A 15,462-nucleotide genomic window follows, 5' to 3' on the forward strand; every position below is an offset into this window, starting at 1 on the left:
ATAACATATTCACACATGGTGACTGGTACGTCAAGTGACACTTGAGTGTCCAAGGCAGTTTTATGAAAATTTACATTCATTTTGCTTTGGCCACTTTGACTCTCGCGTTGCCTTTTTACCGGCATCTGACCGTTAGTGTTATTTGAAGTTGAAGGTTGGCAATTAAGGGAATTGTTAACAGGATTGTTTTGTTGGGCTTGTGTTAACTCCCTTCTAAACGTGTAATAATTTCCCCTTTGACTAACCGGTATGGGACGAGTGGACTGACTTTGATTTGTTGTACGTTGATTCGAATTTTGAGGTTGCGTATTATTATTCTGATTCGTTCCAGGATAATAATTGCCGTAATTGTAATTCCTATTATTGTAATATCTTTGATTATTGCTTTGACTATGATTTCCCCTGTTCCTGCGTCTGTTCCCTTCTGATCAATTAGAACGCTGATTTTCTGAACTGGCGTCATAGAGGCCTAGCTCTATTGAAGCTTGTTTTAAATATATAAATAGTATCAAAATCTTTGCGAGCCAATGACATATAAATTCTATCCGGCAATTTTCGATAGATTTAACAGTTCTGTTTAACATTTCAGTGTAATTTGATTTATCTACAGGGTCGCTTTCTAATTCTAACTTGTCAAACATAATCCAATATTGTGATTCGAGCTTCTCGATGAACTTACAGATGCTTTCGGGGTATGATGTATCCTCCAGTTGTCTTATAAGTTTTATGTAGGGCCTGTGATCCTTGAATGCCATCGCCAGGACCGTCTTTGTACCCAGCCATGTGTTTACTCTTTCTTGGGTCACGACCTCCAATGCTGCATCCACTAGTAACCGTTTTACTGCTCCGTAGATAGCATGTGCTTGTCTGGCATCTTGGGTAGAGTATAAGTTAAATAGCTGCTCAACCTGGTTTACAAGCACAGACAGCTTGCCAGGTGTGCCATTGTAGAAGTTCAGTTCTTTAATTTTATTTAATAATTGATTTAGGTGGGTTTCCGATAATATAAGTATATAAGTTGTATAAGTTTCTGGATACACGGTGTTTATTTTAAATTTTGTTTTAAGTTACGGAATAATAAATTTTAATTAATTTTGTTTCCGACCGCACGGGTTTTTCTTTTAAATTGCTTTGCAGATGTTACCGACCACAAGGGATTTTTCTTTTAGATTCTTTTGCGGATCTCAAAATAATTTTAGAATTCGCCGATCCTGGATAGCTAGTTGTATAGCCTTTAATGGATCATTACCGTACTAAAATAACTCTTTATTTAACAGATCCTACCGACTGCGTATAGATATTTTGAGCCTGGAAATCGGCGTGACAATTACATCAAAGGCTCTTACTATGTTTAACGATCTATATCTATATTACCTATTGAAGTTTCTGAATGCAAACCTGATCTGGCTAATGTTGACACCGACGTGCATGGATCTGATAGAGACCAATTGTTATCAATATTGCAAGAGTATGCGGGTTCATTTATTAGTGGCATACCACAAAGGCGTGTGACTATGGGACAGCTAGAAATTCGCTTGATCGACCAAAATAAGACAGTTCAAAGGCGCCCGTATAGGTTGAGTATAGAGGAAAAAGAAGTTGTATAGAGATGGCAAGAGGGGTTTCACCAGATCCCAATTCAACCAAATTCAATTGAGCGCACGGCGTTCGTTACAGAAGGCCAATTTGAATATTTGACTATGCCAAGCAGGATTTTCTATTAATGTTGCAATTTGCTAATTTCTTAAGTCTTGTGTAGAGTATTTGGGTTTTGAAGTTAGAGAAGGTACGATTCGACCAAACCATAGAAAAATTCAAGCCCTTGTTAATTTGCCACTCTCGCGGTGTGTCACTCAATTGAGACAACTTAGTAGACTTGTCTCGTATTTTCGTCAATTTGTACCAATGCTTTCACAACTGCTGAAACCTCTTTACGCCCTAACATCAAAAAGCAAATCATTTGTTTGGGAATTGAATCATGAGCAAATACGGCAACAAGTAATATCGATTTTGACTAGTGAACCTGTTCTCACTATATTCGACCTACAATTTGCTATCGAGCTTCACACTGATGCTAGTGCCGATGACTATGGCGCTATTTTGTTGAACCGAATTGAAAGGAAGCCTCGAGCTATCGAATATTTTAACAAGACGACATCATCAGCAGAATCGCATTACCATTTATACAAAACTTCCCGAAAGTGTTAGGAATTCTGTAGGTATAGTTAAAAAGCATATCAATCTGGCAGAAATATCTGATGACTGGTTGTTGGCTGAACAGCAAAGAGACGAAGAAACTACTTATATTGTTTCTAAATTACGTAATTACGAATTGTCCGGAGATTTTGAGAAAAGCTACGAACTACGGTCTGGAACTCTGTATAGGAAAATCCAATAAAACGGAAAGTGTTATTGTCTGCCTATAATCCCAAAGCCATTTAGGTGGTCCGCTGTTAACAATGTCCACGAGTCAATCATCCACCATGGATGGGAGAAAACTCTTGAGAAGATGTAAGAGTTTTATTGGTTTGATAAAATGTCCAAATACATATGTTCACACATTCGTGGAAAATTGCATTACTTGCAGGTTGTCAAAGCCTCCGTCTGGCAAAGATTGACATTCCGTGGCGTGCAGTTCATGTCGACATTACGGGAAAGCTTAGCGGCAAAAATTATCAAAAGGAATATATAATTGTGCTAATAGACGCATTTACCAAATTTGTCTATTTATCCAATACCGTAAAGCTGGACACTATAAATTGCATTAAGGCAGTAAGGTCTGTAATATCTTTATTTGGTGTTCCTTCTCGATTGATCGCTGATCAAGGTCGTAGTTTTGCTAGTACAGCGTTTCGTGATTTCTGCTTAGCACAGAAACTAGAGTTGCATTTAATCGCTACAGTTGCTAGTCGTGCAAATGGCCAAGTAGAGCGAGTCATGAGTACTCTCAAGTCCATGCTAGCTGCGGTTGAAAATGGCCAGCGATCTTGGCAGGATTTTTTATGTGAAATTTAACTGGCTCTTAATAGCACGCCCAATAGAGAGACTAAAGTTAGCCCATTAGAAATACTTATTGGCAAAGAAGCGAGGCCATTTGGTCTTACACCTATCGTAGATAATGAAAATACTGTCGATATTGAAAAAGTTAGGGAAATAGCTAAATTCAACATGGAAAAAAATGACAAAATTAATTAATAATTCGACAATAATAAAGCTACTGTTGTGAGACACAAGGTTGGTGACCATGTTCTACTTAAAAATTAAGAGCGACACCAGACCAAACTAGATCCCAAGTTTAAAGGTCCATTTTTGGTGGCCATAGTACTACCAGGATATAGATATAAGCTTAAAGCATTGAACAATAATCGAACTTATGAATATTCTCATGAATTTTTGCAACAAAAGCCTGAGAAGACGCTATGGATCAAGCCAGTGAGGGCTGGGATCTTAAAATTGATTAAGATTTTCTAAACCTTCGGATCGGTTCGGGAAACGAACCGATGGGTTCGTTGCCCGGGTTATGTGGTTCGCCATTTGGTTGCAGATTAGTTCGAATTCCGGATCCGATTGCTGGTGATGGTTAGTTGGTCGGCTTATAGATTGCGACACAACTGTCTGGAAGAAATAAATGTATTGGATTAAGAATGTAAACGCTTTCAGAAAAAGCAATATGATTATGGTATGTCCTGATAAAATAATACTAATAAAAATGTTAATGAATTAAGGAAAGAAAACGTGTTATGAATTGTAATCACACGAGGACGTCCGCAAAGTCAGGAAGGCCGTGTCGCAGATTTATTATACCCGTTACTCGTAGAGTAAAAGGGTATACTAGATTCGTTGAAAAGTATGTAACAGGCAGAAGGAAGCGTTTCCGACCATATAAAGTATATATATTCTTGATCAGGATCAATAGCCGAGTCGATCTGGCCATGTCCGTCTGTCCGTCTGTCCGTCCGTCTGTCCGTCAGTATGAACGTCGAGATCTCAGGAACTACAAAAGCTAGAAAGTTGAGATTAAGCATACAGACTCCAGGGATATAGAAGCAGCGCAAGTTTGTCGATTCATGTTGCCACGCCCACTCTAACGCCCACAAACCGCCCAAAACTGCCACGCCCACACTTTTGAAAAATATTTTGAAATTTTTTCATTTTTGTATTAGTCTTGTAATTTTCGATGTTGTAATAATCGATTTACCAAAAAACTTTTTGCCACGCCCACTCTAACGCCCTCAAACCGCCCACACTTTTAAAAAATGTTTTGATATTTTTTCATTTTTATATTGGTCTTGTAAATTTCTATCGATCTGCCAAAAAACTTTCTGCCACGCCCACTATAACGCCTACAAACCGCCAAAAACTGTGTTTAAGACTCTCCTTCTCTCTTCCACTAGCTGAGTAACGGGTATCAGATAGTCGGGGAACTCGACTATAGCGTTCTCTCTTGTTTTTAATTTCAAATATAACGACATTTTCTGTTACTTTGTACTTGCTTATTTCGTGTTGCATATTCTTTGAATACGCATTCTCTACTTCTTGAAAGAGTGGCAGATAACTGTAAAAGTTTTGTCGAACGTAGTCTGGCCGCGGTTGGGAGCGTGAGAGAGAAATATATATTCACGTTAAGAATGGGACTAACGAGGAATTGAGAAAAATGCCATTCTGTGTGTTGGTATTGATGTGTGTGGAGAAAACGTTGTGCCGACTCGGTAGAAAGTGACGTAGATCATAATACTGATCCGATTCCGACATATATGAATATATTACCAGTAAACATTGATGGTATTGATTACCATATTATTTTTGACACCGGATCTCCATGCACTTTGTTTCCTGAAAATCACACCAACAAACAGCAACTAAACAAAATAAAGCCTTGGGACACAAAATATACAAGCTACACGGGCGAGAAAATACCTATCATTGCTTATTGCAAATTACGATGGGACAAGTAAAATGTTAAAAATAATTGTAACCAAAGCTAAAAGCCAACCATTTTTAGGAATAGATTTTTTAAGACAATTTAATTTTAAATTGCAACAAATTAATAACATACAAATAAATACGGGTGACATTTGTGAAGAAATTAAAAATGAATTTAGAGACTTATTCAACTTTGAATTAGGAACATTCAATTTGTGTAAAGTAACACTACCTATTGATTAAAAGCCAAAGCCTTTATTTTTAAAGCCATTCCATTGACCTGGAAGCCGAAAGTTGAATCACAGCTTAGAGAATTATAGGGGCATTCCTCTTGTTGTAATATTTAAATCCTATGGCAACTTTAGAATTTGAGGAGACTATAGAGTTACTATTAACAAGTGGTTAGTTGATTATAAATATTCTTTACCACGAATTAAAGAAATGTTTGCAGCTTTTAGTGGTGGTGAATTATTCACAAAACTAGATCTTTCAAATATAATCCACTTATGTTAGATGCGAATTCTCAACACTTGTGTACTTGGAGTACACATATAGGAACTATAAAAATAAAAAAGACTGCCATTTGGAGTTAAACCAGCAGCAGCTATTTTTCAGAAGTGTATTGAAGGATTCTTTCATGGGATTCCAAATGTTGCAGTTTATCAAGATGATATAACAGCTACAGACAAAAATGTCACAGAGCATGTTAATATTTTAAAATGCGTATTAAACAAACTTCAAACAGTTGGTCTCAAGCTCAATATTAATAAATGTAAATTCTTACAAGAAAAAGTATCATATTTACAAACAATTGACAAATATGGTTTACACAAAAATTCGAATCGATATCAGAGTATTATAAATTGTCTGATTCCTAATAATGTTACGAGCCCAAACCACTATTAATTCGAACAGCATGATTTTTTTGCATTGCGGAATTTTTCAAAAGTATATTGTATAGTATAGTATATTGGTATTCCTAATCTGTAATACTGTTGAAAATATTGTATGTTGAATTAATGAATTTATAGGGAAAGAATAGAATCATAAAAAAACAAATCATGTGAATCGTCAGTTGAATATGATTGCATTATTTGGGGATATAGAGAATATACCGATCAAGAATTATTATCTGTTAGTTGTTATGCATTCATTTACAAATGGGTAGAAGACATTAAGACAAAATAAAAACTTTTCGCATTTACAATCAAAGCACTTGTCAGCGACAATGATAGACAATTAACATCAGAACATTTTAGAAATTTTGTAGACAAAAATGGTATTTATCAAATATTTACTGGGATATTTCCGTCCCGCATCAATTGGTCAAGCAGAAAATTCTAAACACTGTACTACAGGAGAAAGTCCGTCCAAAATTTTTCTTTGGAAGTCATTGAAATCATAATTTAGTTTACACAAACAACCTAGAAATAAAAAACCACTTAGAAATCATTCAAAGTCAAAGTAAAAACATTGAAGGGTAACAGGAAGGTAAACTTTGAAGTAGAGATGGTAAAGTAGAAAAGACCATTGTACTTAAATGATATGCATAAATATAGGAGGAGGAGCACACAAACGCTCGTCTTAAATGAAATATAGATAATTGTAATAAAAGCTTAAGTGATGGCGTATTTGGTATTATTATTGTTACAAACATATATGTATGTCCCGGATCGAACATTGTAATCGATAGATAGTATTTTTATTTATCTTTCCATTGTGAAGTTTGGATTATTGTATGTTTGGATTATTAGCCAAAATGTGTGCGGACAATCAGTGTTGTCGCCATCCCAAGTTTTCAACAAGCCGGAAAAACTTATCATTTTCCATTATCGCGCGAAAGTTTGGAGGACGCACTGCGGTGAGCTAGGAATAAGTTAATCCCAACTGTTATAACCCCTAATCCTCACAGAATAAAACGAGCCTACTGCCACAGATTAAGTCTGCCTTTTTTTTTGGCAGCCGCCAGCGTCGAACGGCGGTAAAACAGGGTCGCAGCCAGCGACGAGGAGACGCACAGGAGCGCCATTTGCGGAGACCGCAGCCAGCAGTCACGAGGCGCAAGAAGCGCCAAGCATCGGCGGACGCAGACAGCGGCCACAAGGAGACGCCATTTTTGGGCGCGCACAGACGCCGCCAAAATAGATCTGGGGAAGATCCAGCATTCGCCCAGGAAGAGTGCCCGGCTCAACGGAGGCGCTGGCACCCCTACACCCTATCCTAGTGGATCGGGAACCCGGACGCGTACCACGACAGCAGCCATTGGCACCCCGACCAATACCAGCACTACAGTAGCTACCCAGATTGGAAGTACTGCCGGCACAGCTGCAAACTCAGCGCCGGCGATGAACCAGTCCCTTACGTTGGATCTCATGGCGAGTATCGCAGCGTTGGAGAAGGAGCCACCAATTGCGCGCCAATCCCATCGTGGAGCGTCGGGGCAGCCGCCATCTTGGAGCGGACCGCCACTACTCACTAATGGAGAGGCGTTACATAACGGGGTCGGGTCGATTCCCTATAACAGTGCCGGTGCAAGTAGCGCGTCCTGCACGCTGTCTTCATTTTGGAGTGGACCGCCATTGCTAACGACTAGCAACAATTTTGTGGCGCCACTGTGTGCAACAAGCACTGCGCAGTCAGCCTATGGATTCCTGCCACCAGACTTGAGCGTCCACAACGTGTCAACAGCCACTTGTCGGATCCTACGCCTCAATGACGCCGAATGGAATGCACGGAGCATATGGACCAAGAAAGCTTCCGGACTTGCCTGCATTTGGAGGGCAGCTTAAGGAGTTGTTGATCTTCAGTTGTATGTTCGTGGAGACGACCCGAGCGTACAACTGCACGGACCTGCAGAACAACCAGAGGTTGTTGAAGGCGCTAAAGGATGAAGCTCGCGAGACAGTGAAGGCGCTGGATTCGAGTTGTGCCAGTTTTCATCCAGCTCGACCACCGTGGAGACGGCTTTGGGACCTGTACGAGTCAAGAGCGTCGGATGTGGTGAGGCTGAGCAGAAGATCCTCGGAATGCGTTGGCATGACTTCAGGTTACCGTGGAGTATCATCGAGTGGGAGAGGGAATATTTGAGCATGGTGATGTCGACGTTTGATCCCCTGGGATTCCTGTGCTGCCTCATTTTTACAGCGAAGATGCTGCTGCGAGAGATCTGAAGACAGAAGATCCAGTGGCACAAACCACTACCGGAGGAGATAAGCAAGGCCTTTGCGACTTGACGTAAAGAGATGAACGCCGTCGGACATTTTCGATGTCCTCGCCACTACTGGTGGATGCTAGTCAGGCAGCATTTGCAGCGGTGGCCTATGGGAGGGTGACCTATGAGGACGACGGAGTTCTGGTGAGCTTCGTGTGCGCAAAAACGAAGTGTGTGCCCATGGGGCGCCCAGGGCTGGACCTACAGGCAGCAGTTCTTGGAACCAGGCTCATGAACACGATCAAGGAGGAGCACAGTGTGGTCATCTCGGACCTAGTGCTATGGACGGACTCGAAGACGGTGCTGAGATGGATCGGCAGCAGGCACCGCCGTTATAAGCAGTTTGTCTGCAACCGAGTGGCGGAGATTCTGGATATGTCAAAGATTTCGCAGTGGAGATGGGTTCCTACAGCCGACAATGCTGCGGATGATGCGACGCGGTCTCAGAGAGGAGTCGACCTTAGCCAGGATTCAAGGTGGCTAAGAGGTCCTGCGTTTTTGAGGCAGACAGCAGCCAGCTGGCCGGAGCCTGAGCAAGGAACTAAACGGATTCCAGATGTCCCGGATGAAGAAGAGATGCCCAGTGAATTTGCGTTAGTTGCGGCAAACGATTTCGTACTCCCGTTTCAGAAATTCTCGAGCTTCAATCGCCTGGTGAGGACTACAGCCTGGGTCTTACGGTTTGCGCGCCGGTGCCGCAAACAGAAAAGCGATCTCGAGGAATACGGCCATACTGCAGCAGAATGTGAGGCCGCGGAGAACCTGTTGGTCAGACAGGCACAACTGGAGTGTTTCCCCGACGAGATAAGGTCTTCAGAAGCTGGAAAGGACGTCGCTAGCTCGAGCGACATTTTAGGGTTGGTGCCCTACTTGGACGAGCACGGGATTCTGCGAGCCTACAGCAGAATCGATGCCGCACTGTGCATGCCGTACAGTGCGAGGAGGCCCATCATACTGTCACACAGGCACAGTCTGACGGAGCTGATTGTGCGACACTTCCACGCCAGGATGATGCACCAAAACGTCGATGTTACAATTGCGGAGATCCGGACGAGATTCTGGGTCACGAAGATGAGGCGTGTGATGAGGAGTGTCATCGCATCGTGCAACGAGTGCAAGTTGCAGCGAGCTTGGCCGATGCCGCCAATAATGGGACCCCAATCAGAGGAGAGATTGGATGCGGGTGGATGGTCAGGGAAGCCAGACGCTTTGGTGACGTGTTTAGAGATCGAGATTCAGGGTAAGTTCTCGAGCAGAGAACGCGTCTGAGGGCGGAGTATGGGAGCGCATGGTGCAGTGCGTTAAACGAGTACTGCGTCATACCCTGAAGGAAGTTGCGCCGAGAGACCACGTACTGGAGAGTTTCCTGATTAAGGCGGAAAATATTGTCAACTCGTGTCCGCTTACCCACTTGCCTGTGGATGCGGACGGGGAGGCGACGTTGACACCTAATGACCTACTCAAGGGAGTGGCCAATCTGCCGGATACGCCTGGATTGGATTCGTCGGACATTTTCGATGTCCTGGAAGAAGTGTTCTACGAAAAAGCCTGCTACGAGACCGTTTTTGGAGGAGGTGGGTCCTGAAATATCTACCTACGCTGGTGCGCCGCGAGAAGTGGTGCCGAAGAATCGAAGATCGTCTGCGATCCTGCCTTGGCCCGACGAGAGTGGTGGAGGAGGTCTACAGCGGAGCTGATGGAGTCATCAGACGCGCTAAGGTGCGCGTGAACGACAACGGCCAATCGAAGACAATGATGCGACCCGTCTCTAAGCTTGCAGTTTTGGATTAGAGTAAAGCGGTTCTTCACGGGGTCCGGGATGTCCCGGATCGAACATTGTAATCGATAGTTTGATTTTTATTTATCTTTGCATTGTGAACTAGTCCGAATATGTTAGGATTATTAGCCAAAATGTGTGCGGGCACACTGATTGTCGCCATCGCAAGTTTTCAATAAGCCGGGGAAACTTATCATTTTTCATTATCGCGCGAAAGTTTGGAGGACACACTGCGGTGAGGTAGGAATAAGTTAGTTCCAACTGTTATAACCCTTAATCCTCACAGAATAAAACGAGCCTACTGCCTCGGATTAATTCTGCCCTTTCTTTCGGGATCCACGGTGGAGTAGCCGTTTAAAGGCAACTTCGTTCGCGCGACGATAATATATTTAAACATAGTTCAACATCGTTTAATCGATATTGTCAATCATCGATAAACGAACAGATACAGAACTAGATCATAGGAACAACTTGCATGTTTTAACATAGGAATGATATGTAAAGCGAATTAAGAACAGTCATGAATAAACAACCGTGCAAGACACTACAATATATATTTATACATAAACATATGTACATTCGCCCAGCCGCAGTGAAGTATTTCTTTTTTTTAAAGTGCATACATAAGCACTTTGCCAATATCGGGGCCCTACTTCACACTATGACCCCCTGGTGAACGATTTACAATACACAAATTATATTAAATTTATATAAATAAAATTTATCCACACAAACTTAACATCTTTAAAAAAAAAAAAAAATAATACAACTAATAAAAATATAGATACGAAGAAATAAACTAAAAATCCAAATTAAAAACCATACCCTTCGTTTCAAAAAATAAATACTTAATTGTTCAGACATAATTATACATTCAAGCAAAAATATTGTCTTTTTTTTCGCTCTTCGTACATACATATTTTTTTTAAGGTTCCCGCTATTTTTCGGTGAGCGGCAAATTTCTACAAACATACGTCCGGTATTCTGCGCTGGGCGGCAATTCCATATACTAGCCAGACTAGCCCAACTGCAAGTTCTCTCGTCTCTATTATTTGGCTATTTTCGGCCCTTTTTAACGGGTTTCTTCCCGAATTGATCTTAAATTTTTTGTCTAAAGATAAAATCCAACCAACCTAAATAATTTGCGATTATTATTTAAAATTTTCCTCCGGAGTTATCAGCTTTTATAACAAGGTTTTTTGGTTTTTTTTTTTTTTGTTTTATTTGTGTTTCGCAGTAGTATGTCATGATTTTTCGTGTATTTCTAAATTCGAATTCAAATAATTACGCTATTATTAGCTAGATTGGGCTATTTTTTCCACCTTTTTACTCTTTACCTTTTTTTTAAAGCGATTTCTTTTAAATTTTCCAATTCCGGTTTTTACTCGAATTCCGACGGTTCTTTTGTCCATCCAGAGACAGGTTGTTTGGTATTTCTTTTTCTACTCCACTTTTTTTGAGGCGTGAATGTCTTCTTGCCTTCTTTTTTCTTCCTTTTACACTGAGTATGCCCATAGAGGGACACAAAAAAAAGACATGTGCGGTAGGAAAAGAACCCAAACTAAACCCACACTCTGCTACCCGCTCGCGCTAAGCCAGCACCGAAGTCCGCTGGTTCAAAAGGCAGGGCCGCGATATCCACGACGATATAACGACGAATCATGTCATGCGTCAAGCGAGTATTTACTAGCGAGTTCTAACTTGACCGACTCGACGAGAGCGCACGTTAAGAGATGAGTTCGGTAAAAAATTATGCTCGGCTGAGATTCATATGCTTCTGCGGCAAAGGCAAAAACCACCAACCATAGACAAGCATTGAGTACTTGTACAGCATGACGGAAATCAGCAAGGATCAGGAACAGGATCGAGCCTGCACTATAACAAAATACGTGAATTTCGACGGGGACGACGAAGAAATAAAAACAGCAGCAGCGACGAGTATATGAGTACATATTTTTTAACAAATCGATGAAATAACAAAGGGCAGCAGCAGCGACGGCTGTACCCGACATAAGAGCAATCGACGACGTGATCCGTGACGCAATACGGAGTGACGAGAAGAGACGGGAGTCGCACTAACGGATGCTAGGCAAATTCTCAACGTTGCAGTAACCATGGCTGGGACAATTTACAAAGATTTATCTATGCAAAACAACTTTTGACTTATATTAAAAGCATAAACCGAATTAGAGGGTGGGTCGAGCTCTAAGTCGACCGACTCGACGAGAGCGCACGTTAAGAGATGAGTTCGGTATAAAATTATGCTGCGAGAGATCTGAAGACAGAAGATCCAGTGGCACAAACCACTACCGGAGGAGCTAAGCAAGGCCTTTGCGACTTGACGTAAAGAGATGAACGCCGTCGGACATTTTCGATGTCCTCGCCACTACTGGTGGATGCTAGTCAGGCAGCATTTGCAGCGGTGGCCTATGGGAGGGTGACCTATGAGGACGACGGAGTTCTGGTGAGCTTCGTGTGCGCAAAAACGAAGTGTGTGCCCATGGGGCGCCCAGGGCTGGACCTACAGGCAGCAGTTCTTGGAACCAGGCTCATGAACACGATCAAGGAGGAGCACAGTGTGGTCATCTCGGACCTAGTGCTATGGACGGACTCGAAGACGGTGCTGAGATGGATCGGCAGCAGGCACCGCCGTTATAAGCAGTTTGTCTGCAACCGAGTGGCGGAGATTCTGGATATGTCAAAGATTTCGCAGTGGAGATGGGTTCCTACAGCCGACAATGCTGCGGATGATGCGACGCGGTCTCAGAGAGGAGTCGACCTTAGCCAGGATTCAAGGTGGCTAAGAGGTCCTGCGTTTTTGAGGCAGACAGCAGCCAGCTGGCCGGAGCCTGAGCAAGGAACTAAACGGATTCCAGATGTCCCGGATGAAGAAGAGATGCCCAGTGAATTTGCGTTAGTTGCGGCAAACGATTTCGTACTCCCGTTTCAGAAATTCTCGAGCTTCAATCGCCTGGTGAGGACTACAGCCTGGGTCTTACGGTTTGCGCGCCGGTGCCGCAAACAGAAAAGCGATCTCGAGGAATACGGCCATACTGCAGCAGAATGTGAGGCCGCGGAGAACCTGTTGGTCAGACAGGCACAACTGGAGTGTTTCCCCGACGAGATAAGGTCTTCAGAAGCTGGAAAGGACGTCGCTAGCTCGAGCGACATTTTAGGGTTGGTGCCCTACTTGGACGAGCACGGGATTCTGCGAGCCTACAGCAGAATCGATGCCGCACTGTGCATGCCGTACAGTGCGAGGAGGCCCATCATACTGTCACACAGGCACAGTCTGACGGAGCTGATTGTGCGACACTTCCACGCCAGGATGATGCACCAAAACGTCGATGTTACAATTGCGGAGATCCGGACGAGATTCTGGGTCACGAAGATGAGGCGTGTGATGAGGAGTGTCATCGCATCGTGCAACGAGTGCAAGTTGCAGCGAGCTTGGCCGATGCCGCCAATAATGGGACCCCAATCAGAGGAGAGATTGGATGCGGGTGGATGGTCAGGGAAGCCAGACGCTTTGGTGACGTGTTTAGAGATCGAGATTCAGGGTAAGTTCTCGAGCAGAGAACGCGTCTGAGGGCGGAGTATGGGAGCGCATGGTGCAGTGCGTTAAACGAGTACTGCGTCATACCCTGAAGGAAGTTGCGCCGAGAGACCACGTACTGGAGAGTTTCCTGATTAAGGCGGAAAATATTGTCAACTCGTGTCCGCTTACCCACTTGCCTGTGGATGCGGACGGGGAGGCGACGTTGACACCTAATGACCTACTCAAGGGAGTGGCCAATCTGCCGGATACGCCTGGATTGGATTCGTCGGACATTTTCGATGTCCTGGAAGAAGTGTTCTACGAAAAAGCCTGCTACGAGACCGTTTTTGGAGGAGGTGGGTCCTGAAATATCTACCTACGCTGGTGCGCCGCGAGAAGTGGTGCCGAAGAATCGAAGATCGTCTGCGATCCTGCCTTGGCCCGACGAGAGTGGTGGAGGAGGTCTACAGCGGAGCTGATGGAGTCATCAGACGCGCTAAGGTGCGCGTGAACGACAACGGCCAATCGAAGACAATGATGCGACCCGTCTCTAAGCTTGCAGTTTTGGATTAGAGTAAAGCGGTTCTTCACGGGGTCCGGGATGTCCCGGATCGAACATTGTAATCGATAGTTTGATTTTTATTTATCTTTGCATTGTGAATTAGTCCGAATATGTTAGGATTATTAGCCAAAATGTGTGCGGGCACACTGATTGTCGCCATCGCAAGTTTTCAATAAGCCGGGGAAACTTATCATTTTTCATTATCGCGCGAAAGTTTGGAGGACACACTGCGGTGAGGTAGGAATAAGTTAGTTCCAACTGTTATAACCCTTAATCCTCACAGAATAAAACGAGCCTACTGCCTCGGATTAATTCTGCCCTTTCTTTCGGGATCCACGGTGGAGTAGCCGTTTAAAGGCAACTTCGTTCGCGCGACGATAATATATTTAAACATAGTTCAACATCGTTTAATCGATATTGTCAATCATCGATAAACGAACAGATACAGAACTAGATCATAGGAACAACTTGCATGTTTTAACATAGGAATGATATGTAAAGCGAATTAAAAACAGTCATGAATAAACAACCGTGCAAGACACTACAATATATATTTATACATAAACATATGTACATTCGCCCAGCCGCAGTGAAGTATTTCCTTTTTTTAAAGTGCATACATAAGCACTTTGCCAATATCGGGGCCCTACTTCACACTATGACCCCCTGGTGAACGATTTACAATACACAAATTATATTAAATTTATATAAATAAAATTTATCCACACAAACTTAACATCTTTAAAAACAAAAAAAAATAATACAACTAATAAAAATATAGATACGAAGAAATAAACTAAAAATCCAAATTAAAAACCATACCCTTCGTTTCAAAAAATAAATACTTAATTGTTCAGACATAATTATACATTCAAGCAAAAATATTGTCTTTTTTTTCGCTCTTCGTACATACATATTTTTTTTAAGGTTCCCGCTATTTTTCGGTGAGCGGCAAATTTCTACAAACATACGTCCGGTATTCTGCGCTGGGCGGCAATTCCATATACTAGCCAGACTAGCCCAACTGCAAGTTCTCTCGTCTCTATTATTTGGCTATTTTCGGCCCTTTTTAACGGGTTTCTTCCCGAATTGATCTTAAATTTTTTGTCTAAAGATAAAATCCAACCAACCTAAATAATTTGCGATTATTATTTAAAATTTTCCTCCGGAGTTATCAGCTTTTATAACAAGGTTTTTTGGTTTTTTTTTTTTTTTGTTTTATTTGTGTTTCGCAGTAGTATGTCATGATTTTTCGTGTATTTCTAAATTCGAATTCAAATAATTACGCTATTATTAGCTAGATTGGGCTATTTTTTCCACCTTTTTACTCTTTACCTTTTTTTTAAAGCGATTTCTTTAAAATTTTCCAATTCCGGTTTTTACTCGAATTCCGACGGTTCTTTTGTCCATCCAGAGACAGGTTGTTTGGTATTTCTTTTTCTACTCCACTT

General features: G+C 42.4%; 2 protein-coding genes across 2 annotated transcripts; both read left to right on the top strand.

Moving 5' to 3' along the window:
* The first annotated feature begins 8,098 nt into the window (after window positions 1–8,098).
* LOC120322250 lies at window positions 8,099–10,473 on the top strand. Its single transcript, XM_039377305.2, has 2 exons — window positions 8,099–10,146; window positions 10,198–10,473. The coding sequence occupies exon 1, from the start codon at window positions 8,189–8,191 to the stop codon at window positions 9,401–9,403; it is 1,215 nt and encodes a 404-aa protein (XP_039233239.1). The 5' UTR covers window positions 8,099–8,188; the 3' UTR covers window positions 9,404–10,146; window positions 10,198–10,473.
* A 683-nt stretch (window positions 10,474–11,156) lies between these two features.
* LOC120322248 lies at window positions 11,157–14,570 on the top strand. The gene is made up of 2 exons (XM_039377304.2): window positions 11,157–14,243; window positions 14,295–14,570. The coding sequence occupies exon 1, from the start codon at window positions 12,286–12,288 to the stop codon at window positions 13,498–13,500; it is 1,215 nt and encodes a 404-aa protein (XP_039233238.1). The 5' UTR covers window positions 11,157–12,285; the 3' UTR covers window positions 13,501–14,243; window positions 14,295–14,570.
* The last annotated feature ends 892 nt before the right edge of the window (window positions 14,571–15,462 follow it).

The sequence above is a fragment of the Drosophila yakuba genome, unplaced genomic scaffold, assembly GCF_016746365.2.
Source record: "Drosophila yakuba strain Tai18E2 unplaced genomic scaffold, Prin_Dyak_Tai18E2_2.1 Segkk2_quiver_pilon_scaf, whole genome shotgun sequence".
Taxonomy (NCBI): Eukaryota; Metazoa; Arthropoda; class Insecta; order Diptera; family Drosophilidae; genus Drosophila; species Drosophila yakuba.

What these genes read in the sequence shown, in the direction of transcription:
- LOC120322248 (XM_039377304.2), top strand. Translation starts at nt 12,286, where the DNA reads ATGTCCTCGCCACTACTGGTGGATGCTAGTCAGGCAGCATTTGCAGCG.
- LOC120322250 (XM_039377305.2), top strand. Translation starts at nt 8,189, where the DNA reads ATGTCCTCGCCACTACTGGTGGATGCTAGTCAGGCAGCATTTGCAGCG.